The 26,892-nt window shown below is 25.3% G+C and overlaps 2 protein-coding genes across 2 annotated transcripts; both read left to right on the top strand.

Moving 5' to 3' along the window:
- Nucleotides 1-12,285: 12,285 nt before the first annotated feature.
- Nucleotides 12,286-14,730, top strand: LOC145848019 (claudin-19-like; the record flags this gene model as incomplete). The annotated part of the gene is made up of 4 exons (XM_082953798.1): nt 12,286-12,427; nt 12,825-12,916; nt 13,124-13,318; nt 14,611-14,730. Coding segments are annotated over exons 1-4 (549 nt in total), but the record flags the coding sequence as incomplete, so codon positions are not given.
- A 6,996-nt stretch (nt 14,731-21,726) lies between these two features.
- LOC145848018 (claudin-1-like) lies at nt 21,727-26,338 on the top strand. The gene is made up of 5 exons (XM_082953797.1): nt 21,727-21,909; nt 23,126-23,217; nt 23,434-23,628; nt 25,003-25,161; nt 25,778-26,338. Exons 1-5 carry the CDS (start codon nt 21,771-21,773, stop codon nt 25,910-25,912), a joined length of 720 nt encoding a protein of 239 aa, XP_082809923.1. The 5' UTR covers nt 21,727-21,770; the 3' UTR covers nt 25,913-26,338.
- The last annotated feature ends 554 nt before the right edge of the window (nt 26,339-26,892 follow it).

Below are 26,892 nucleotides of genomic sequence, written 5' to 3'. Positions count from 1 at the left end.
TGAAAACCAAGAAAACAAACTTAGGACAAAGTGTTTATCGACTTTAAAAGAAACTTGTAATCAATCGTCATTTTCTAGGTTAGTTTTAACTTTGTTTATTACAAATGACTATACAATTTTTTGTTAGGTATTACAGTCAACTCAGGCAATCCTACGCACTTGTTTTTTTACGCACTCTCTTTAGCTACGCATTTTAGAATTTTTAAGTATACAAAAAAAAAACCAATATTTTTAACTTAGTGCAAAATCACCAAAATTTCGCTCAAAATACAATATAATTTTTTTTATTTAAGGTATGCACTTTTTGAGGAAAGTTCAAGAAAGTATATACAGCTATATAACTTATATATTTATTAAAATGAGTTTTAATCATCGCATTAAGTAATAAAACTGATTTTTTTAAACCAAGTTCGATTTTATTATTTCATATGAGTTAAATTGTTTTTTAAGCGCAAAGCTTTTTACTATGTATTAGTTAGCATAAAATAAAAACTCCCATCTTTATTTAAGTGCGTAAATAATATGTGACATTACGTTATTATTTTATAGGAAGCATATATGCTTAGAAAACTGTTTTAGAAGTTTAAAAATATTTTTAGTCTCTCTTTTTTGAACAACATACATAGTTGACTAAAGTATTTTAAACTAAAGCAAGTCGTAACCTCACACTTAAATCAACAAGCAAAACCAAAAAATAAAATCAAACACAATTTAGAATTGTAAAAAGTAGTATTTGTTAATGAAAAATAATAAAACAGACAACATGACAGGTGTATTTGCTACCTCTCGTTTAATTACGCACTTTTGATCTGGGCCAATGTGCGTAGGTTCGCTACGGGTGACTTGTATTGTTTTATTTTAATTGTTTAATTTTGTTTCCAATCAATTATCAAATATGACATTTTATCTTCCATTTTGACAATTTAACTACTTGACTAAATAGGTAACTTTTTAAATAAAACATTTTCAAAATGAAGTAAAAGTTTAATAGAATACAACACCAATAGTATTGGAAAATGTATATTCAAATGTTAACACGTGATTAAGCCTTTTAATAATTTATGTTTAACTTTATTTTACTCACAGAAGAAATCGTTTAGTTTTGAAGTAACTTATCTTGGAAGTAAAAGAAATAGTACGGTAAGTAATTTTTTTTTTGTTATTCTTGTGTTTAGAAAAACAAATGCAGTTTAAGAGTATACTTATTATCTTAAAACAAAAATATTACTTAATTTTTTTCATTGTAAGAAACTTCTTAAAAAATGAGTATGCTACTTTTGAATTTTATTTTAAAATTAAAAAATGCTTATACTTATTTTAACATATGCTTACAATCTGTGAGTTTATAAAACCAGCAAACGTTTAATATAATTAGTCAGCATTTTTTACACATAAATTAAAACAAATTTGAATAAATCTACGTCACTTAATTAGTAAAAAACAAACAAGAAAAAGAACATAATCCTAACACGGGCATTTATTTTTAAAAACTGCGAGATTAGTGGCCATTACTTATACAACATTTGAAAAACTCCCAAGTTTTTATGTGTTTAGAAGTTCGTATTTTTAAACTAAAACTCTTTAATTTTATAAAAACAAATGTTTTAAATCAAGAAAAAATGCTTTACAATATTTTTTTTTCGAAATTAATCAATTTTTTTAATTAGAAAAGTTGTCATTAATAGCTGTAAAAATTCTACCAAATGTAGAAAATAAAGTTGTAATATAGTTAATCATTAGTGTTTTTAATACATAAAATGTACACTTTTTGGAAGAACACTACTTTTTCTTGTTATTTAAATTTAACAAATGAGTATATTTTCATACCAATATTTATCGAAAGTTTTATGATACATGATTACAATTTGATTTCTTAAGATAGTCTAAATAGTTTTACAGAATAAATATATCAAATTTTTTAATGATAATTTGTTGCTTATTTAATTACTTAAAAGTATGTTCTTAGTTTTTCGAATACACAAAATATTTTTTATTTGTGTCGGAAATACTTTAATTAAGCATTGTAATTTTCCGACTATAAGTAACAGTTTTAACTAAACTAAAAACAAAAATTATTACAGGAAAAAAAAATCACAAGTCTTTTTAAGCTTACGACAAATTTTAACAAAACAATTTAAAACTCTTTCCACTTTAAGCAACTTTTTATCAATATATAACGTGAATCTTTTAATATTTTAGTTGTTGTTTTTATAAAATTAATTACATACTTCTTTAGAAGTAAAATTAAGACAAAAAAAAAAGATATTTACTAATGCAAAAATTTAAACCTACAGATATTGGTCAAAAACCTTTGAAGAAACTAGAAAAAAATGAAATATAATAAATTTCTCCAGATATGTGCAATATTTGTTAAATAAACTTCAGACTTTTGATTGTCTTTATTAGAGTTCTAAAATAAAGTTATAACACTATTTTTGTAATAAAGTATGAAATGAAAGTCAATAAAAAAAAGTGTTAAAAAGCAAATATCAAATAAAATACTATCAAAAATTATAACTAGCCTAATTTTTTTAAACATGTTTTATTTCCAAAATCAATTACCAAGTTAAAAAAGTTTACAATCTCTTAAGGAAAAGAAAACTTTTGAAAGCTTTTTTTTTCGAACCAAGACTAATTACAATTCTTTTGTAAGTAATTCTTTTAACACCTAAGAAAAGTTGTTATTTAAAATAAGTTATCATTTACTTCTTTTTACACATACTGAACGATTTAGTTTTAATATAAAAAAAAATAAAAAGTATACAATCTGATAATTTTACAATTACAAATAATTAATGACAATTAACAAAAAAAATAAAAACAATTAAAATTTTAAAGTTTTGTATACAAAATTTAAGTAAGATAAAGTTTTAGAACTATTTGAACTTTTAAAACATGAGTCTTTAATTTTCACGCTTACTGAAAAAATTTCGAACAATTCAAAATGTTGTTTATGAACTTTATTTATTTTACTTTATGATATTCCATTTATTATCAATAATATATCAAAAAAATACCATCGTGTTCAAAAAAGTATAACTACTAACACTTTTTTGATCTAAGCGTCTTGGATGTTTGTAGAAAATAAAATTTCAAATCAATCGCTCTTATTAATAGTTAAGTAAGTCACAGAATTAAGAAATCTTATATTTTAGTAGTCATGTCTTTCGTAGTTTATGATTGTTGAAATAAATTTAAAAGACTGTAAATTTCAATACTTAACAAGTCTAGATAATAATTCTAAAATGATTTGTTTAAATAAAAGACCCGAATAGCGTTATTTAACAAGTTGAGTTTTGTTTGTAATTTAACTAAATAGCAAAGCTTATGATTCACACATACTGCAAATTATATTTTTGTTTTTAGGTAAAAATTTTCAAATTGCTAAGTTTTTAAACTTCTTACTATTTATAAAGAGGTCAACAATATATTCTTTTGGAATGAAAAAACAAAAATAATACTAATATGGGTTAATTTAGTTTATCTATAATTAAAAAACTAAACAACTAAAAAACTGTTTCAGTCAAAAATTCACCTAAAGTAGGGAAAATTTCTTAAACTTTAACTAACTAAAACACAAAAAAAACAGCGACTGACTCACTTATGTGTGAATGAGTAAGAAATGCACTTTTTTAGTCAAAAAGATTTAAAACGAGTCAGCGAACTATTTTTATGTTTATTAGAAAACAACGTTTAATTTTTTTTCAAATATAAAAGTTCTTAACTAAAACAGTTAAACCTCGTGCAAAAATGACGCTCCGTGCATTTGTGACTCTTTCCCGATACTTATGTAATAAAAAAAAATAAAAGTATTATTACGGTTCTAAAAATGCAAAATCAAAAGGACTAGTACAAATGCTGATTTAGTTTGATATTTAAACTTGTGATGTACAGTTTTCAATAAAATTAAATTTATAATTTATCAAATAAATAAGTAAAAAGAGTTCAAAGTAGTAGTAAAAAAAGCATAAGTAAACTTATATAAAATAAGATAACGATGACAATATCAGAGACCGAGTGTAAGAATAATTTTATCTTTGTGCCGCGACCATAACTAAAATTATTTTTATGGTGTAACAGCATCGCTGTTCTTTCTTCCTTTTCTCTCAAAAAATGCTTAAGTTGAGTAAAAGAAGAGTTGCTAGTCAGTCTAGTTTTACCTTTGTACTGATAGTATATCATTTGAAAAGATTTTGGTCGCCTCGTACTTCTTGTACGAAGGCGACTGTTTTTTATATTAACTTGTAAATTGGAATAGCTTATTTGTATATTTTGTTATCATGTATCGCAGTTTATATTCATTTAAATACAATTTGTGTTTCTAGACTCGATTTCTTATATACAATTAGTTAAGCATTCTAACAATCTAACTATTTAATTAAACTAAGCTTAAAAGATAGTCTAAGTTTAGTTCGCAATTCATTAAGTCGACTTAGCTAAATAACTTAGCTAAGTCATATCTAAACATTTAAATAACATCACCGATAAATACTTATAACGCGCACGGAGTCAGATAATAACCAGCATCGCGCGTATAAGTAACATTATAAGTAAATCGGGATAGTTAAATGATGACCCCTAGTTGTGTAACACGCACCTTATTTAAGTAAGTAACATTATAAGTAAATCGGGATTGTTAAATGATGACCCCTAGTTGTGTAACACGCACCTTATTTAAGTCCGTAACTTCTTTTTATTTTCTACTTTTCGTAGTGGTGACCCAAAATTAGTTTAAAACTTTATTAAGACTTTAAACAAAATCTAATAGTATCATGGATATACTTTATTTTAGGCTTAATAGATGCCAACTTTATAGGAACTGGGAGGAATTTAAACAAGACAAATATAAAACATTAATAACAGAGTTTTCCTCGTCTGATTCACTCGAACCAAATCTTTACAAGAATTACGCGAATTAGAAGCCGAAAGAGCCGAACTCGATCGAAGTGAAGCTGCTAGAGAATCAAAACGCAATCGCGCTGTCGCCATACCAAATTATGACGTCACCAGTACTTCGTCAAGTAATGCAACAAAAATATCTATTAAGAACCAAAGTTCTGAGCAACCACGGCCAGAATCACCAAGGCCAGAGTCAACGACCAAAGCCAAAGATCAGAGCCATGCCAACCAGTACCAGAACGGGCAGTCCCAACGGTCAAGGCAACCGCAGCCAGAATCGACAGGGCCAGAGTCAACAGTCAGAGCCACAGCAGCCAGTACCTCCTAACGCCAGAAACGATCAGAGCCATCATAGCCAATACCACATCAGGACCCCAACAACCTGGGCAACCGCAGCCAGAGCCAGAACAGTTAAGGCCAACGGCCGATATAGAGGCTTACAAAGAGCCGTCTCCACCCGTGAGAACACAAGCATTACTTGCACCATCAGATAAGGATGCAGAAACAGAGCCAATCATAAAAGGAAGCACAGCAGCGACGAAACAAAACAACAAAACTAAAAAAAATGTTAAAACTAATCGCGAATTCTTAACAAAAAAACACATTTCTTACTCTAAACGCAAAACGATTGCGAATAACAAATAACCTTTAGAAATTAGCTTACAGCAAATTTCTAAAACAAACCACGAATTAGTTTAGTTTGTATTTCACAAATGGCGTCTTAAAACCAAAATATCTTTGAACAATATTGAAGCATGCATTTGTAAAAAATAATTGCGAATTATTTTGGTTCATTTTTCACCGATGGCGTTTTAAACATATTAAAATCGAAATACTTGTCAGAAACCGTTGCAAAACTTTGAGTTTTTGTTCAGACGCTATTTTTCACCGCTGGAAAATTAAACTAAGATGTTATTGAAACTTTACGGTTAATTAACTTTTACAGCAAAACGTTAAGACCACCAAAAGAGTAATAAACTTTTAAACGCAAAGTTTAGACCACCAAAAGAGTAATTTATTTTATCTTATTATGGCAGACAACTAGTCTAAGAAGCTTTCTGAACAAAGCTTAGGACGAAATCGAGTCATAAGAAATTAAAGGAGTATTTTAAAAGTTTATTCTTTAACTTAAAATTTTATTTTCAGCTCTTACTAATATAAAAAATTGCCTTAATTTGTTAAGCTTTATTTCAATTTGTTTTTTAACAACAATTTTATGTTCAACTTGAACTATTAATCTACAGTTGTACTATAGTAACCTTAGTGATTGATGTCAAGAAGGTTTATTGCCTTGTTTTTTGTTGTTATACACTTCAGCTTACTTATAAAAGCACAATTTTAATAAGGTCATTTGAGCTATTAAATATCTTATTCAACATTTAAACGCTAACAACAACTTTGTTTTTAACTTTCTTAGAATATTAAAGTTTTATAAATTAGTATAAAGTTCAAGAGCTATATATTTTTACGAAAACAAGTTTAAGCTTTTGAAATGAATATAATTGTTTGTTTTGTCAACTAACTCATGTTGAATGTGAAATTTTTTTAATATACTAAAAGTTTTTATAACGAATAATTAGTTTAAACTGAAGCTATAAATGTTTTTTAAGTTTCTTATAAACATACTTAAAAGTACTTGAAAATACTTGAAATAGTATTTTCTTTATATTTTTGCTTAAACTTTTTTTGAACTTCGCACGAAAACGGCTCGAGAAATCGAAAGTCGTCAACAAGTCGGCGAAGGTGACAAAGAGATCTGATCCACTATCAGCAAAGCGACCGAGTGGAGTACAGATGAAGAGACCGAGAATGCACGAATAGCGTCTACGGGAAACAACGACTCGCGAGCACTACTGGCGAATAAAATTCTAAAAATTCTTTCAGTTTTTTTCATTTTTGTAAATTATTAAAACTTTTTTATTCTACGCGTCATTTACGAAACTTAAAGCACTTACAAATAAAAATAATAATTTTTTACAAATAACAAGAGAAGTCGACGATAGTTGACGGTCATATTTCATTTATACTTCTATATTAGAAGTTTTTTTTTATGTTTTTTACAAATTCAAAAATAATTAAAGACCATATTTTCTTAGAGATAAGTGTGAACTCCGAAATAGCGGGTTTAAGTCGAGAGAATGTAACAGCATCGCTGTTCTTTCTTCCTTTTCTCTCAAAAAATGCTTAAGTTGAGTAAAAGGCGAGTTGCTAGTCAGTCTAGTTTTACCTTTGTACTGATAGTATATCATTTAAAAAGATTTTGGTCGCCTCGTACTTCTTGTACGAAGGCGACTGTTTTTTATATTAACTTGTAAATTGGAATAGCTTATTTGTATATTTTGTTATCATGTATCGCAGTTTATATTCATTTAAATACAATTTGTGTTTCTAGACTCGATTTCTTATATACAATTAGTTAAGCATTCTAACAATCTAACTATTTAATTAAACTAAGCTTAAAAGATAGTCTAAGTTTAGTTCGCAATTCATTAAGTCGACTTAGCTAAATAACTTAGCTAAGTCATATCTAAACATTTAAATAACATCACCGATAAATACTTATAACGCGCACGGAGTCAGATAATAACCAGCATCGCGCGTATAAGTAACATTATAAGTAATTCGGGATAGTTAAAATGGGATGTTTTGAAATTAAGTTACATCTAAAAACTGACGATTCTTAATAAAATTAAAGGTCAGCTGAAAAAGTTTAAGATAACGAAAAATTAGTTATTTGTATGTTTGTATTTTCATAGTTTTGCAACTTCACAATTTCGTTATATAGATTTGAAAATAATTAGATGCTCGTTACTGTACCGATTACCTAAATCAAACTATATAGCGCTACTTAGTTTTTTTTTTATTATAAAGATGAATCTTATAAGATCTAATACTGTTAATTTTTTTTCATCAGTTGTTGTTCAAAGTAGCCATTATAAACATTTTTCACTTTATACTTGATGAAAATATTAAGATGTCATAAAAAAAATTAGTTTGTCAAATGGGAAGAATGTTTTTTTGTATATCTAAGAATGTATTAAAATTTTTTTCTTTAAAATCTTTGTTGTTAAAACATAGAATTATTTTCACTTGCTTACTTTTTCAGTTGTAGGTAAGATTACAAAAAAATAATATTACAATCAAGTTAATATATTTTAGTGAAATTCCACATGTTTACTGTAGTTATAGGTCAAAATTAAACGATGATTAAAAAAATTGTAACTATATACGCCATCCGGACTTATCAAAATTAACTTGAATTGTGCTATTTTCATTAACTTTTAATTGTTAGTGTTTAACAATTTTCAGTGGATAGATATCGGAATTGCACTTTTGAACTACGTCAGTTTAGTGACAATAAGACAATTAAGTAAAATTTTATAAACTGGTAGCAATAACAAGTTATTTTAGTTTGTACATCAGTTCAAACAGCAAGATAATTACGTCATACAGCTAAGTTAAAAAAATTATCGAACTTAAGTCTTCAACATTCTAAGTAAAACCTTTATTACAGTAACCTCTCGCTTATTTACGCACATTATGTCCACAGAAAAAATGCGTAAACATATGGGAGATCGAAAAGATACGAGAGGTACCAAGTATACCTACTATAATGGATGTTTTTCGATAATGCTTCTAGTTAAAAGCAGACTGGGGACTTTACAATTTTTAACAATTTGTTTACTTTATTTAAAAATATTATTATTTGTTGAAATAATGGTTTTTCCATTATAAAAATCACAATTTTTATACATTAAAGTTTATTGCAAACAAAATACAAAATAGAAGTACTTTTCGGACACGCTCTTCAGTATTTTTTCGTGTCAAAACAAGCTGAAATAATAATTTACTGATAAAAACTAATAAAACTAAGTATTTAAGAAAACAAATTAAATTTAACACAATAGTAATAATTAACAAATTAAGGCAATCGTTTAATCAGAAATAATATAAATGTAACACAACTTTATTAATCAGCTAGTTTAAGTTCAACGAATTAAACAAAATGGTCGAATAAACAAATTTATTTTGTTTACAGAGATCTGGCTTTAAGCTTAAAAAATTTATTATTATTATTATTATTATTATTATTATTATTATTATTATTATTATTATTATTATTATTATTATTATTATTATTATTATTATTATTATTATTATTATTATTATTATTATTATTATTATTATTATTATTATTATTATTAATATTATTATTATTATTATTATTATTATTATTATTATTATTATTATTATTATTATTATTATTATTATTATTATTATTATTATTATTATTATTATTATTATTATTATTATTATTATTATTATTATTATTATTATTATTATTATTATTATTATTATTATTATTATTATTATTATTATTATTATTATTATTATTATTATTATTATTATTATTATTATTATTATTATTATTATTATTATTATTATTATTATTATTATTATTATTATTATTATTATTATTATTATTATTATTATTATTATTATTATTATTATTATTATTATTATTATTATTATTATTATTATTATTATTATTATTATTATTATTATTATTATTAATATTATTATTATTTTTATTATTATTATTATTATTATTATTATTATTATTATTATTATTATTATTATTATTATTATTATTATTATCATTATTATTATTATTATTATTATTATTATTATTATTATTATTATTATTATTATTATTATTATTATTATTATTATTATTATTATTATTATTATTATTATTATTATTATTATTATTATTATTATTATTATTATTATTATTATTATTATTATTATTATTATTATTATTATTATTATTATTATTATTATTATTATTATTATTATTATTATTATTATTATTATTATTATTATTATTGTTATTATTATCACTGTAAACCCTAACCTTTTCTCTTGGTCGGTAGTATATTTGTTTTCTCTTTATTATTTTCAAAATTATATATTTCAGTTCCTTATAACCTCGTGCCAAATTGACCCTTCTTGCAAAACTGACGCGTCTCATACTTCAGTGAATTTAAAGTATATTAGTTCTGTATCAAATCTTTTTTAGTTTTATTGATTGAATTTCTGCGACTTTAGAAAAAATAAAAATAAAATAAACACAACACAACTACATTTTGGAAGGTATTTAACTTATTTAAGACTAACGACGGTTTATTAATATAAATTTATAACAGCGTTCTATGGAGTTTGAAAAATCTTTAAGTACTTCAGAGGATAGGAGACAAATATGTGTTTTTTAATGTAAACCTACATAAACTTTATTTACTAGTTCTAAAAAATAATCAATAATGATTTCTACGAACATTCATAACATAAAGTAGTAGTCTATAAGAATTGAATAATGTAGCTCTACCATAGATGATTCGTTTGGTTTTTATTTAGCAAACACTGAAACAATTTTTTGAAATTTAACAATAAAAACTAAAGACAATTCATGTTGTTTGAAATTCATTTACAGCTTAATATAACATTTAAAAGGTAGACAAGTATGTGCTAAACATTGATTACATTTACTAGAAAGTTTTATCTCGCTGTTATTTTTCTATTGACGTTCGAAAAAGTGCAAGTATTTGCATTTAAAACTGTTTGTTTTGTTGTTGATTAAGTACTTTTAAAGATAAACTAAATTAAAGTTTTCTCTTTAAAACTTATTTTAATTTTTGTGTATAAGATTAGAATTTTTTTTCTCAATAAAGATACTTTTTAAACTTTAAGAAAAAAAAATCTTACACAGAGAGTATAATAGTCAGAATTATCTTAAATGTTAGACGTAGTTAATTAAACTTACACCGTTTTTAATTCTGTAGATATTGATTTTAAGTTACATAAAAAAAAGTTTTTATTCTATTAACAGATATAATTGTGTTTGAGCAAGTTTGACAATTGATATTATAACTTATCGACTTTGCAAGCACGTTATTAATTTTGATAGATCAAAGGCTATGCAAGGATTTAAAAAAGCTTAGAAAATGAAAAATATGAAAATTCGTTCTTCATTCCTATTAATCACAAAGTTATACATAAATATTAAAAAAAGAACAAATACCAGTTGAATTAAAAATATGCTAAAGTCTAATTATCTTAGTTTATTCCCTTAAGTTTAAAAATTGTATTTGGTATTTAAAACATAATTGAATATTAAATAAAGTATATTAAGTTTTGCGATAGAATTTAAACAATTTTAACAAATAAAATCTAACGTTTAATTACAACCGGATTTGTTTTATCTGTTTTCAAAATATTTTGCATTTATTTACAAATGAACATTAAATTTGGAAGGTAAAAATAAAAAAACAAAATATACAATTTAAGTAAACCTAAAGCAGCTATGAGGAATACCGTTTGTAAGAAAACAAGGTACATAACATAATTAGAAAAACAACGACTGTTTTTTTAGTTTCTGCTACACCAAAATAAACAAACAAGGTGAAAGTATAAAAGCTAAACAGTTATTAAAACTTAACAAAACTTTGGTTTTTCAGCAGATAACCTTTAATCTTATAACTTGGCTGTAATTTATTAACTTTATACTATACTACTTAAAATACGTTGAAGTATAGCAGAAAATAGCTATGCCTATTTCAAGTTTAATGTAAATAATTTCTAGTAGTTTAAATGTGTTTGAAGCCATTACGTAGTCTAAAAAATTTAATGTGTTTTTTTCTTAAATCTTTATTTCGTTGAGTTCTTGAAGCTTTAATTATTAACAAAATTACTTTTCAATTACTTTTTAAGACTGCATATGTACAGAACACTTTGTAGTTAAAGCTTGTAAAAAATATTAATATAAAAATGCTTATTTTTTAGTTTTGATAAGGTTTTGTTGTTTTGTCATCTTAATGATTTTAAAGTCAGCAACTCATCCAATTCTAACTTATATAAAAACTAGTATAAAAAGTTTATCGTTTTTTAACGTTCGCAACTTATGCACTAATTCCAAAAACAATGCAAAGAGGCTGTCTTTCGTTTTGATAAAAGTTTTATACTTAAAAACTTTATTTACACAAACAGTTCAACATTTAAAGTACGAGCTTATAAACACTTTAGTAGCAGGTTTATCGGGTTAGATTTCTTATTTATAAGATATTTAATATTTAAATAATCAAGTAAAATATTAAACCTTAACATTATTTTACAATACACAAAAAAATTTAAAAAAAATATATACAATGAAACTAAAGTTTTAACTTTACAACTTGTTAATTAAATAATTCGCTTTTAAATTTTAAAGAATATTTTCGTTGTTTTTTAACAGTTTAGTAGAACAGAACTTTTCGATTAGTTTTTAGTTACAAAATACTTCGTAAAAATATATTAAAAACACAGTTTATTTACACGTCTAGTATTGTAATGGCGAATGGGATTATACAAGGTACAGGGTTGATGCTTGGAGTTTTTGGGTCAGTGATAATGGTTGTGTCTGTCATGATACCCAACTGGAGGCAAAATGATGTTTCTGATGACATAATCCAGGCTATCAGGACTCATTCTGGTATAAATATAATTTTGTTTTAAATGAAAAAATAAATAAAAAATATTTAAGTAAGGTTCTAAACTTTTAGTATAACTTTCATAAAACCAAACACTATATAAAAGAAGTCTTCTTAAATTTTAAAATTATGTTTTATAGAATTGTATTTTCTTAATTATAAAATAATAAATAATAGTTGTTATGTTTGCTCAACAAAGAGTTTACGATAAATGTTTTAAGTATATAACACTTTATGTGAAAGCTTTATTCAGGATGTCTATTTTAATCAACTAATACTTTTCAACAATATTTATTAATTCCTATATTAAGTTGGACTATCTAAATTCAACAAAAAAAAAATTGAATGTGAATTTTCAAACAAAATTTTATACTAAAATAGCTTTAACAAACAACATAGGTCTGTGGAGTAAATGTGTGTCTTACACTACGGGACAGTGGCAATGTGACCAGTACGACAATTTTTTACTTGGACTACCTGACAGAATTAAGGTAAACTAATACTAAGTTTTATTGCGTGACCTAAGCATGAAACAGAAATATTCTACGTTTACAAGTTTTGATTACTTTTTGATAGATTGTTAAAAGCTTTTATTCAGTTAATAAACATATTTTTATCTAAATATTAGAAATCAGTAACAAGCTACAAAACATTGAATAAGCATTAAGTATTTACAGCTATCGTTTTGTTTTTGATAGTTTGCTCGTGGGTTTTCTATGGCTTCTATTGTATTTGCTGTCATTGCCCTTGTCACCTCTTTTCTAGCAGTTAAATGCATTTCTGTTATGGAAGACAATCTGCCCGCTAAACAAAAAATTGGATATCTAGCTGGAATTTTTTGGGCTCTTGCTGGAATCGGTATTGGGACTGCTGCTTCCTACTTTGCATTCCACGTAAGTATTTTATACAGGTGAAATCGCTTTTATACTTTTTAACTTTATTTTGTGATTATATTAAGATAAAGTGAAACGGCATATATTTTAAAAGTTGATCAAATTTTTAAACGTTGTTTTCGTAAAGCATTTGTATTTAATCTATACTTTCAATTTAATAGCGATATTCAGTTAATTGTTTGTATATTATTAGCTTTAAGTTCATATGTTAAAAAAAAAAGAAATTAGTTTGTGATAAATTTAATTTCTTTAAAGGTTGCATCATAGTAAACTTTAGGTTTTATTCATGAAATAGTTGACTTTTAGAAACAATAATCAACGCTTTTCTTGTTTTTACTCGCTAAGTGAAGTTGTTTTATAATTAAAAAGATTTTTAAAATAACTTAATCTTTTTTATGATTAATACTAATAAGAAAACATTTTTTAAGTTTTAATAAGATATATATATTGTAGCAAGAACACTTTTTTTTAATAAGAAGCATAAGGTAAACTGCAGACACAAAATAAAATTGTTTTGTTAAGCTGCTATCAAAACGGTGTACAGAACCAAGTCTTTTGTTAAATTTATATCCTTTCTTTGTTGAAATTTTGTATCTGTCACACAAAGAAAATGTTTCTCTAACAATAATTTAGCTTTATTATCTTTGTTACAAGTCGTTATTTTTGAATTTATACTGTTGGTACAACTTGTGGCTTTAGATACATCAGAATATCCTCTAATTATTCTCATCACATTTTAATATGCACTATAAACGATACAAAAACCTAGTAAAAACAATACTTAAGAGCTTTTCATCTAAAATTCTTATTTAGAAATGATATATTCATACTTCTAAAAGTAAAACTACACCAATTTTTTAATTAAATATAAGTTATTAGTTTTATTTAGCGCTAAATAATTTTTTATACAGTTATATAGTTTACATAAAAATCATAGTTTATATGGTTTCTATACTTAATGTTTTTACTGAGTGTCTTATAAGTAAGTTACAAAATGTTTTACACAACATATCAAATAATAATACTCGGACGCTTTTTAGTTTAGTGTTATAAATAAAATAAAGTAAAATTCAGAGTATATTCCTACATACAGAATAAGTTTACTTGACTTTTAAAAACCATAAAAAATAGTTATTTGTAATCAAAATATTTGATTTTATCTAACTGTTAAAACACTTAAAAAAGTTGCTGCATGTCTTAGAAAAATAAATTGTCAATTATATTTTTTCTAATGTTATAGTGTTGAAAGTAACACTCTAATGTTTTGTAACAAAAACGATGTGAATAACCAGATAAAACGGGAGTTCGAAGCCTGCAGGGTCTTCAACCCGTCATCATCGAGCGCCTCCTTCAACTCGACCCTCCAGCAGTGTCACGTGTTCGGACCAGGCATCTACATCGGCTGGTTGGCCATGTTCCTCCTCCTGTGCGCCGGGGCTCTCATGGCTTGCGGATCCCACCGCGTCGACGAAGAAAGTCAGGACTCCAGGGTCTACAGGTTAAATTTTCATGCGTACCGCTTTCTTACATTGGTGTATTTTAGTAGTTTACTTTGGTTAGACTAATTTCATAAAACTGTTTCAGTTTTAAGTCAAAGTATTAAAAGTATTTTTTTGAAAGTGTAAGTTTTTATTTTATAGTTACTTTTGATTACATATAGATTTAATTTTTAACTTTGACTAGCCAAATTAACAAAACCAATTTAAAAATAGATTACAAATAATTTAAACTTATACTTAGGTAAATGTAGAAATTTTACAGTATTGCATTGTTTTCTAAAACAAAGTTAAAACTTCCAAAATACTAGCCATAACTAAACAAACTCTTTTTATTGATTACTTTCTGTCGTTAAAGCTATTTTTCTTAGACAACATTTTTAAATAAACTTATTTATGATACTTAAAATACAACTTTTTAATGGTTTCAAAAACTTTACTGTTTTGTTTTTACCACTAATTTTTTTCATTGTAAAAAAAAACATTTAATCAACTGTTTCGAATTTCTGAAAGCAACTATTATTCGTAAATTTTTTTCTAAACTTTTCTAAGTTTCTAAGTTTTCAAAACTAAATGTTTTGTTTAACTTCTATTACTAGTTCTTTTTTTCTATTAAAACGTTTAATAGATGAAACAATGTATTAAAAAAAATAAAACAAATATTGTTTTAAAACTTAGATAATATTTACGTCAAATTATTTTCTGATGTTAGCTTATATAATTTGAAAATTCATTTAAACCTTTATATTACAGCAACTTAAACATAATTAATAATTTTTACTAAAGGTCATACTCGCGAGTCAAAAGAAATTTGTCGAATAGATGGCAAAGATCAAGCAGAAACGAACAACGGGCATTGAACAGAGATGAATATGTTTGAGTTCAAAAGTCAATGAAACTAATGTTTAATTAAATAAAAATATTAAACAACGTTTGTTTTTTAGTTGTGTGCAAAAATATATATAATAAATAAAAATATAGTATATAAATCAGTATTGTTATTTTTTATACATTTTTTTGATTAAATGCACAAAACTTTGTTGAACGTTATAATTATAGATCTAAGTGTGATATAATGGTTCTACTAACTTAATTAAGTTTAATAAAGTTAAAAACCTTAAAAAAATAATTTAACAGTGTTTTTAAAAGTAGTTTATTTTAATAAAACAACTTTCAATTTGTTTTTTTTTTCTTTAAGTAAATATGAGTTTATCAGTTTTTTAAATTAAATTGTGGTATAATAAAACGTATAGTTAAATCAGTTACTAAATATCTAGCTTAGTTAAGCTTTTTATAATTAATGATGTCATTAACGAACTTATTTTCAATTTAATTAATAATTATTGAAATTGGTAAATTGTATACCAATAACTTGCATGTTTATTAAGATTTGAGCTGCTTCAAAATAGCTTGTTTTAGATTCATTAGATTTAAAGTAACTATAAAAATTTATTATTTTATACATTATAAAACTTTGTAACATAAAAACTACTTTTTGCTATATAGTGTATGTATAGTGTATATATTGCTACTTCAGTTTTTAGCATAAAAAAGTAGTTTTTTATAACACATAGTATGAATACAATTAACAATTAAGGTAAAACTAGTAGCTCTTAAAAGATGTCTTCAGTACTTTGGTGTATTATTTTACAGTAAACTTTTTATAAAATAAAGGAAGAGTAGAACTTATTTGTAGAAATGACAGGTTTAATTATTTCTTCTAAACCAGACTAAACTTATCTAGCATGTATTTAACTTCTCTTAATAAAAATTTCATAAAATAAGCCCAAATTATGTAGACAAATGAATGTTTAAGTAGTCTAGTAGTCATTTAGTTTTAATTAATACGAATCTGTATTATTAGAAAAGTTTTTTTATTTATTTCAATTTTTGGGTAAATGTAATTTAAAACTATGTTTATTTGACTAGTAAACTCGAAAAAGTTTTTTTCTGTTTGAGAAATCGTAAAAAATACATGTTAAAAAAAATTTTAATTTGGCTAAAATCGAGTAAATTAAAACGTCGATGTTTACATATTTTATGTATTTTTACCTGCAAGGAAAACTTTATCTAAAATGTTTTAAATTTGTCCTTAAACACTTAAGTGTAAAAACTTGCAGTTAAGTATCACATGCACTTGTTTAGCTTAGCTTTTTCTTCTCTATGCAAGATTAAATGTAATAAGACGCTTGAGTTATTCAAGGTCAAAGTCAAATGAGTCCAAAACAGATCTGATTTTGTGTTTATATTAGTCAGTACTGAACTGAATTGAACTTTGAGGCGCAACTTTCTTTTTGTGATGCATTGATGAAAGTTTAATTCTAAAAATGTTTTTTGGTTTTTACAAGCTCAATTTTTTGTAAAGTTTAAAACTATTAAAACTTTTTTTAAAAGTATAAGGTATCCTTAAAACAAGTTTTATTTTACTAAACTCAATCTTATTAAGTACAACTAGTCACCTTTTAAACTAAACACTATGTTGCTTTTGATATTTTAAAGGAACATTTATTATTTTTCAATATATATTAGTATAGTTTATTGAGGGACAAAAAATACGCTGAAAAACTTTGGTCTAACGACCTGGTGTGCAAAAAAACCTTTTGGTCATCGAGTCGTACACCATAAAAGTTTAATGTAATGTCCAAGACAGCTTTTTAAGATTTTAATTATTATAAAAATATTACTAAACAGAATTTAAGTTTACGACCTCCTAATAAAAACTAAAACGAATAGTTAAATACTTAGACATATTTACATATTTGTTTTTGATATTAAAAGTTAAAACATAATAACACAAAACTATTCTTCGATTTATAAGTTTTAAAATTTTATATATAAGCTTGTATATAATTTTAACATAAAACAAATAAATCCGTTTAATACAAACTTATTTGACCCTAATAAAAAAAGTGTCACTGAGTTTTGACGACGTCATTTCGTGACTATTACCAGTTTGGCATTTTGAAATAAAACGCTAGTAATTGCGTAAAACGATATTCCCCGATATTCCTTACGAGCTTTGATTAAAGTTATTACCAAATTTATAATATTTCATATTTTCTTAACTTTTACAGCGTACGAAAAAAATGTATATTTTCCCTGAAACTTAATACCATGGGAAAGTATTTTAAACCACGACGTGAAATGTATATAAAGCTTCCTTTTATTGCTACATTTTAGTTAAAAATATACATGCTACTAAACATGTAGCTACTATATAACTATAACTTTTAAACAAGTTAAAACTACGTCGTTGTTTTATAAAAATAGTTAACATAGAAAGAACTTGAATATAAGCTAAGGAAGTCTTTAATTGATGCAGTAACAACTTACTTTTTGCATAAGGAGAATTTTTACTTTTCATTCTTATAAAAAATGGCTTAAAATTTATTGTAGTTATAGTTAGGGTTGATCAACTTAAATTATTAGATCAATGTATTTTTAGTCTTGCATATAAAACTTAAGCTTTGTTCATTAAAAAAAATTGTAGATACCAGTCAAATGTTTGTTTTAATTTGATAGGTATTAAATTTCACTAATCAGGTGCTAATATTTTTTGAGATTTACGCTAGGAGTTTAACTGATGTTTAGTGCAAAATTTACTTACTATTAAGAACTTTGTTAAAGATCTTGTTTTAAAAAATAAGTTAAGACAAAACTACACTTTTGTGAAATTATAAAAACTCTAAAAGTTTAAACATTTAGAAGCTTTATGCATACAACTATTTCAAATGTATATTGTTATAATTTAGAAACTTAACAACTTCTAAATTTAATTTTTTTTTAAATGAAAAAATCATAGTAGCAATATTTAACTGTAAAGTTATGATACTTCAGAAAAGACTTTTTAAATCGACAACTAAATAATTGTTAATGTTTAGTATTAGCAAAAAATTTTTGAAGTCCTTAAATTAAGTTTTTATTTTAAATAGAAAAACACCAACTATAAAAACGGTATACGACTTTTTGTACAACTAATAATTTTTTCATAAATTTCCTACTTTAACAACCTAAAACAATCAGTTAGGTTTAAGATGGAAGTAAAAAAGTTTTTAAGTATTTTGAAGCATATTATTTGTTTATTAAGTACAAAATAACTCATAGTGTGGTGGTTGTATATAAAGTAAAGTTTTTGAAAATTTAATAACTTACTAAAATGTTTCGGTTTACAATTTAAGTTTTTAAAACTTGTTTTAACTAAAGATTAACTTTCTGAAATAATTAGCTTAAAGCCAAACGCTAAAAAACATTAAAACTCTTACTGATAGTTTTAATAAACTAATACTTGCTGTTTTTAATTGCTTTTAAAGCAAAAAGCTTTAATAAAGATATTATAAATTTTTATACATTGAGATAACGATAGTAATAAAATTGAGCTTTATCATAAAAGGACCTTAAACTTTTGATGAGTTTTTTACTGTGAAAGAAAATTTTCAGTTTATATAAGAAAGTAACTTTGTCTTTGGAAAAAAACGAGCAAAAAAACAATTCTAACTCAATTTAATAATTTCTCGTTTGTTTTTAATTTGAAAATTACATATTGTCCAAGTATTTGTACTACTGTGTAAACAAGACATAAACAAAAATAATGCCAGCGGGTTTCTCCCGTAAATACGCAAAAAAAGTTGTTTTTGCTGAAATCACCAGGAGAATCATCGGGAGCTCAGCAAAGCAAACAGATCCAATCATGCGCATCCGAAAGAAAAAAGAGGGGAAACAAGCTGACGCTTGGTGGCGTTGTCGGCAGTTTTAGAAGTGGGTGATCGCCTCGGGCGTTTCCTTTTTCTTTAAAGTTTGCGCCTGCAGCTGAAAGTCGTCGGGGTTTCAGAGAGGCCAATTTTAAGTATTTTTCTGTGCTGAGTTGACATCGAGTTTTTAAGATTGTGTTGTAGAAAGTAGAGATTTTACAGCTTACTCTTCATTAAATCAATATCATTTTTTATATCTATTAACAGGTTGTTAATTATTAACAACAAACTTTAAATATATACAAAATAAAATTTTAGCTTGCATATAAACAAACTAATTTTAAAAGCTTGTATATGTTTTTAATTTTATATGTTTATGTTTGATATTAAAATATTCCCAAAATATATATAAACTATTGTGTTTAAAGATTTTACGTCCAAAACATTTAATTTTACAAAACTATGCTTAAAAACATATTTTTATGAGTGTTTTAACCTAAAAATATCAAAATACTTAAGAATTTGACAAAGGTGTTTTGTTTAACACCAGTAAGTATATTTAATCATGCAAAAAAAAGTTACGCTTAGATAACTTTCGGATTAACATTTAAATCTAAAATTTTTCTGCTGAGAACAATGAATTTTGAAAGTTGAGCTAAAATTGGAAACAGGAGTACACTATTTATGTTTAGTCTGAATACTTTTACCAGCTTTTTTTTCGTAATAATGGAAAAAAACCAAGCTAGTCTTTATTTTCGATCGTAAAGCACAATATAAAAGATCAGCTGCTGTGAAAAATTTTCGTTTTGTTTAAAAAAGCACTCAATTTTGAAGAGCACTCTAAACCCTACTTTTTGTTCAAACTGATTTTCAGTGTGAGTTTTTCAGTATTTTTTGAAAATTTTTGTTTTACAAACTCTTATAAACTTTGTTAGAGACAAACTTTAAGGAGTAAGTTTTTACAAAGTTATGTTATTTATTATGTTCAAGCTTATAGCTATGTAGGCGGATATTGTACATTTAAAAGACACTGTTTTAAGCGATTATGTTTATACAAACAGATAAAATTGATTATTTCATAAATGCTATTTAAGTTTACATAAAAATTTGTACAATACAGTTTTATAGTTTGTCACATTTATATGGTATTTTTTCACATTGATAAAGTTCTACTTTTGCAAGCTTTTGAAAAGGTTTGAGTATATCTTTTACTAATATGTTTGCTGCTTAAACTGTTTTTCTTTTTATAATCAGTGTAATATAAAATTGAGTAAAGTTCAAATAAAGTTTTTTTTTTCTTATGTTAGTGACTTATATAAATGTAAACTCTAGATGAAAAAAAGTTATTACTTAAAAACTAAAATTTTGTTTTTCTCACACCAAAAAGCTCGTAGCCCGCTGTGAATTTGACTAAACCCTTTTAAATAACGTCATGGTAGTTTTACTTTGTTCATCTTGCAAAATATTGCCATTTAATGTAATTCTGATTTTTTTTCGGGAAGCCGCTTTCATGTACGAGTGCCTAGTACTTAAAAACTCAAAAACTGATTTTGTTTGAATTGTATTACCGCAGTGAATTCTGTTTATATATTCAATTTAATACAAAAATGTTAAACGTATTTTAGCGTATGTTTTAAAACTTTATTTTATTAACATAGAACTTGTAACAGTTCAAAAAAATATAATATTAAATTATTATTCAACCATAAAAAAATGCAAAATTTTAAGTAGTTTTTTAAATAAAAGTATGATGAAATATTTAAAAACTTAATCTATATAAATTAAATAACAGTTGTTACCTTAGTTAGTATAGTATTTGTTGTTTTAAAAACTATTGTGACGTTTTAGCGTAAAGGTAGTGAATTAAGAAAAACATTGATTGGTTGTGTGTCATCAGTAATATAAGTACCATTTAGGAAAGAGTACAAGTCATATTTATGTCACTTATTTGTTATTTACAATTTTTTTATATTATGTTACAACTGTCAAAAACAAAAAAAAAGTATTTTTATTTAGTTTAGTTTACCATTTGTTATCTTTTAATACATACAAAGCTTTTTTTACGCTACAAAGCATTGTACAATGTACATAAAATACTTTTAAAATACTGTTAAATAGAAATAACTAAATGTCAGATCAGTACTTTCAAACTCATTTTGTAAAAATACATTCCGAAAAAAATATATGTAATTTTCACACAAAAACACAACTGGCTTAAAATTACAACATGACTTTGCATTCTAGACTTTAAATAAAAAACACAAAGTAATGAACGGAGCATTACAGGTTTCAGGCTTCAGCTTGGCTCTTCTCGCCTTCGTATTGTCGTGCGTGGCCATATTTCTTCCGGAGTGGAGAGTGAACGATCCCAGAGGAGAGATCGTCGAAGCCATCTTCCTCCACCAAGGTAAATGTTTTACTGTTTTGTTTAGCAAGCCAGCTGCAATGTTTTTGATTTACTTCTACCGTTTTGTGTAACAAACCGTAACAATAAAGCGGTTCAGTAGTAATTACAATTGTACCCTTATCCCTGACCTACTCTACCTAAATTTTAAAACAAAACCCTTAAGTATAACACTTTTTATCTAAACATATAACAAACAGTACTTTTTAATAAATAAATAAACTTAGAAATTAATTAAACTTAAATCACATAAATTAAATTTTAGCTATTTAAATTTTAGCAGTACTACTGAATCTGGTAGTTTCTATGAATAAGTTTTTACTTTTCATTTAGTTCTTACAATTTTATGCTCTTCATCGCTGATTTGATATGTTTATTTTGATACAAAATTATTACTAAAACATACCATTTTTTAAAACTTAAATAAATACTGAAATTTATTGAATATCTAAAATTTACGATTTTAATAAAAATAAAAATGTTTATAATAATGTGTATTTAGCAGAGCAAGAGTTTTTTAAAGTCTTACAAAAATTGTTTTGTATATACTTGTCGTCAGCAACTTTTTTGTTACCTAACTGCTTCAAAATTTTCTATTTATAGATTAAATAAACTTATAGGTTAAACTATATTAATTTATTTTTGACGTTGACTCTATCTTATCGTTGACGTTGTATTAGAGCCAATAAAACCTTCGTTATTCAGTTAAATAAAAATTTCATCTTATGGTATTATACTCAAGTTTAGTAGTTATTTTTAAAAATGTTTATAAAATCCTAGTCTAGAAACATGTAATTGATAAAGAAAGAACAAAAAATTATAAACTGTAGAAGTAAAATCTTTTAAGTTCTTAATTACTTCAACAAGAACAAAATTGGTGGTAAAACTAAATTTTTCTTTAAAATGTTAAGAAAAGTTATGTACATTATTTAAGCTTGTTACAATTTGAATAAAATATCTTTAAAGTTATTTTTATAACTACGGCATTGTTAAAAAAAAATTTTCAAAACTTTTAGTGTATATACTAAAAAAAAGCTAAACTTAGCTAGTTTACTCACAAGTAATAATTTATTTTGATTTTTGCATACTTATTTAATTAAGTTCCTTTCAATTACTATTTTCAAACAACTTTTTCAAAAATAGTTTATTAAATGGATTGAGGCTAACTATACGCTTTGTGTAGTGTTTTTGGATATTATGACAATAATTAATACCTCAGGTTTGTGGGCGAGATGTGTAGGACAGTCAACTGGTCAGTGGCAATGCGATGATTGGGACGCGAAATTCCTTGGACTCAGCACGCAATTGCAGGTATGTTAAATTTGAAAAAATAAACTAAAAGTTCTTTATTGTCAATAGACAATTTTTTTTTGTAAAGTTGCAAAAAAAAAAACTTGAATACAGCTTACTAAATAACTGTTAATTGTATTTTACTTACAAAACTCTCTTTATATTTAAGTTTAACTATTCTAGAATAAAAAACATCAGATTCGGTTTACCAGTAAACAATAATCTGTTCACTTTCAGGTGGGACGCAGTCTTGCAATTTTCACCATATTTTTCGGTTTCGGAGCACTTGCCCTGTCCGTGATCGGTCTCGAGTGCTCGGCGTGTCTGCAAGACAACAAGGACATGAAAAGCAAGATGTCCAAGGTCGCAGCCGGATTGTGGTTCGCTTCAGCATTCTGCATTGGAATCGCCGTTTCGTACTACGCTAATCAAGTTTGTACATGAAAAGTGTTATAATGTTGTAATTCATGGGTTGTTTCAATTTATGTGTTTTTTCTGACTGTTTTATGAGATTTGCTTAAATCTTGACAAAGTAAGGTTGTAGTTCGTCTACAAAATATTAATGGTACGTTTATGCGTAGTAAAAGTTTGAAGCTAAACATGTAGATGTATACTTAAACTGTGTAAAGCAAGGCACAGTAGATAGGTGCTATATGGTCCTACCTTTGTGGTAAATAAAGTAGAGCCGTAACAAATTAAGATTCAATAAATCTAGCGGTACTAAACTATATAATTTTTAGCATTTAATTAAGCAATAACAGATGAACGAAGATTTTAGTATAGAATATCTATAACCTTTAAATTAAAAAATACTCTAATTACGGCAAATTTACTGAGCACTGTAAGAAGTAAAAAGTGTTATATTAAAGTTTTAGTTTAAAATCAAAAAAAAGTTAAATTTAAAAAAAGTCAATCCTTTGGTAGCATGAGGGTGGTACGAACAGTACGACAATCAGATACGACGTATATTTTAGTTTAAAAAACAACCTGTACATTAAGAATAAAACTACTTTTTCTTACTTTAAATAATTTTGAATGGTCTATAAATTTTATTTTCAGAAAATAAAGTAACTAAAGGATAATTCAGTTATAATTTTTTATTGAAATATTTTTTTTCATAATGCCCATAACAACACGGCCCGTGATCTTTTAATTTTTTGTAATATTTTCGACCATTTGAAATAATTTTTTTGGTAAGTCTGGTTCGCCGAGTATAAAATTTGCCTACCCCTACTTTAAAATATAAAGTAAAATCAATTGATTTTTATTAAGTTTTGAATATACGATTAAAATTATTTTTGATCAAAACTAAGTAAGCACATTTAAACTATAAAATACAAAATAACAGATACTGAAAAATATCAAGTACTTAAAAAAGTATAAGATAAGCATGAATAATCGTAGTTTAATGTAAATTTGTATAATGATATACATTTATAAATAGTCAATTTCCTATACAAAATTTAGATGTATGCTGCTTTATGTATAAACTAATTTTTTTTTCGTAAATTTTATTAAGGATTTAGCAATGTAAAATCAGCTGTTAGCACCCTAACTAAGTTTTTAATTGAAATAAGTAAAAAAAAAATATGTAGACTATATACATATTTACAAATCAGAGTTCAACAACATAAAAATATGTATACTTTTAATATTTACTTAATGCAATAAAACAAATCAAAATATTGGCATAGTAAAAGATAAAATTTTTTTAATAAGTTTGTTCAATTTAAGAACTTTTTTCAATATTTTTAAAAAATATCTAATAGTTATAAAAGCTGTTCAAATCTATCATGTTGTCAACAGATTGCCACTGCCTTCTCCATAAGCAACTTCCAAACAGCGCAAAGCGGGGACAGACCACAAGTTTGGGTGTTCGGTACGTCAATTTTTCTCGGCTGGGCCGCACTCATACTCGGGTTTGTCGGCGGACTTGTCATGTGGTGCGGTTCGTACGTAGATGAAGTTAGTATTTTATGTGTTCATACTAGTTTACAAGCAAAAAGAATGTGTTGAATAATCAGTCACTTACAATCATATCTATAGTGTAACGATAGTTGTATTTTAAAATTTGTTAAAATTTTTTTTGTGTCTTTTATTACACGTATCTTAAAATAAATACTTTTTTATTGTACTCTTTTTAAGCCTTATTAAATTGTTACTATTCTGAATTAACAATTATGTTGTTTCTATGAAATATATTTACTACAGTTTAGAAAATTTCTTATCAGTTTAATTATAAACTTAAACATTGTCGGATAATGTAATAAAGATTTGAAACTTAAGTAAAATTCATGTTTCGTTATTTATCATTCCTTTAGAACTCAACTTTGTATAAAACATTTGTATGGAGTTCAAAATTATAATAATTAATATAAATAGCCATTTAAATATAATAAATAATAAATTTCTAAAAGAATTAAACTCTAATTGTAATAGTTACTGATAATAATTTACTGTATAGTACAATTTCATTGTCATTGCTATTACAATATATTTTATGTATAAAACTTGAAGTTTTTATATTAAAACTGTATTACATTCAGTTAGAGCACAAAAACAAAAACAATTTATAACGCAGGACGACGATCAAGATGATTACATGTCGAGACGTGTCGGCAGAGGAGTCAGAAGGATGAGAGAGAGCTTCAGGGAAAGCTACAGGGCGTTGAGACCTGGCAGAAGACCGGCCGACAAAGAAGTTGATTACGTTTAGAATAACTTGTTTGGAAACACTGCGGTTGCGGTTATACGCACGTTTGCGAGGACTTCTTACTCCTTTCTGTTTTTTGTTTGATTATCTGTTGAAGCAGGCCACGCGAAAAAATGTCACGGTTAAAACTTTATTTTTGAAAACATAATGTAAATTTTTGATTATTAAAACGTTATTGTGACTGTTTTAGTCATTTTTTTGTACGAAATTAATTATGATTGTATGTGTTTTTTGGATCATAATTTTTCTTTATTGTAGCCTTTAAGTTAATCGATTTTGAAAAACAGTTTGATCTTTTTTAGTAGCTTTTACTTTATTGATTTTTTTTCTGTATTGTAAATAGTATTTTAAAATGCTCTTCAATTTTTTAGGACCGTCTTGGCCTTTTATACGTCTTTTTATTAATAAATGTGTCTTAAGATTATACAAAGCTTGTTTCTTGAAAATTATTTTAGTAAGTATAGTATAGAGTTTAAAAGAAAATCTTACTGAGTTGAATTAAACATATAAAAGTTAATTTAAACTTATAGTGTCATCTTCTCAGTATCCTTGTTTACAAAAATTTACGAAAAAGTCTTTTGTGAAACGTAAAACAAAATTATAACATTTTTTTACACAGTAGGTCTAAAAAAACAAAATTTGTAGAGTTTTGAGAAAATGTTTAGCAGTGTGTGGCAGTGAATTGCTAAATGCCATTTATGGCCGGATATGCTTGAAGAAACATTAAAAAATTCTCCCCCGTTTGGCCTGAAATAGTATTAAAAGCCTTGAAATTTTACTTGACAACGTTTTCATTGTAATTTCTGTGCTTAAATGCTTCGATGAGCAATTCTTTGTGCACTTCTTTTCAGTAGCTTTTTAAGGTACAACTTTATCTTAGCCTGCTTTATAAATATTTCGGCTAAAAAAAAATTATTAAACCATAACAAAATACTTGTTTTTTATAACTTAATAGACAATTTAGTGTATAAACCTGTTTTGTA

This window comes from Thalia democratica, unplaced genomic scaffold, assembly GCF_965202585.1.
Source record: "Thalia democratica unplaced genomic scaffold, ktThaDemo2.hap1.1 HAP1_SCAFFOLD_1197, whole genome shotgun sequence".
NCBI classification, from domain to species: Eukaryota; Metazoa; Chordata; class Thaliacea; order Salpida; family Salpidae; genus Thalia; species Thalia democratica.
Note: the sequence above shows the minus strand (reverse complement) of the source record. Positions and strands in the feature narration are given on the sequence as shown.

Bases quoted from the DNA above. Each gene is read 5' to 3' on its own strand.
- LOC145848018 (XM_082953797.1), top strand. From the start codon at position 21,771: ATGAACGGAGCATTACAGGTTTCAGGCTTCAGCTTGGCTCTTCTCGCC. The intron at 23,218-23,433 runs GTATGTTAAATT...GTTCACTTTCAG, and splicing joins GACTCAGCACGCAATTGCAG to GTGGGACGCAGTCTTGCAAT. The intron at 25,162-25,777 runs GTTAGTATTTTA...TTTATAACGCAG, and splicing joins GCGGTTCGTACGTAGATGAA to GACGACGATCAAGATGATTA.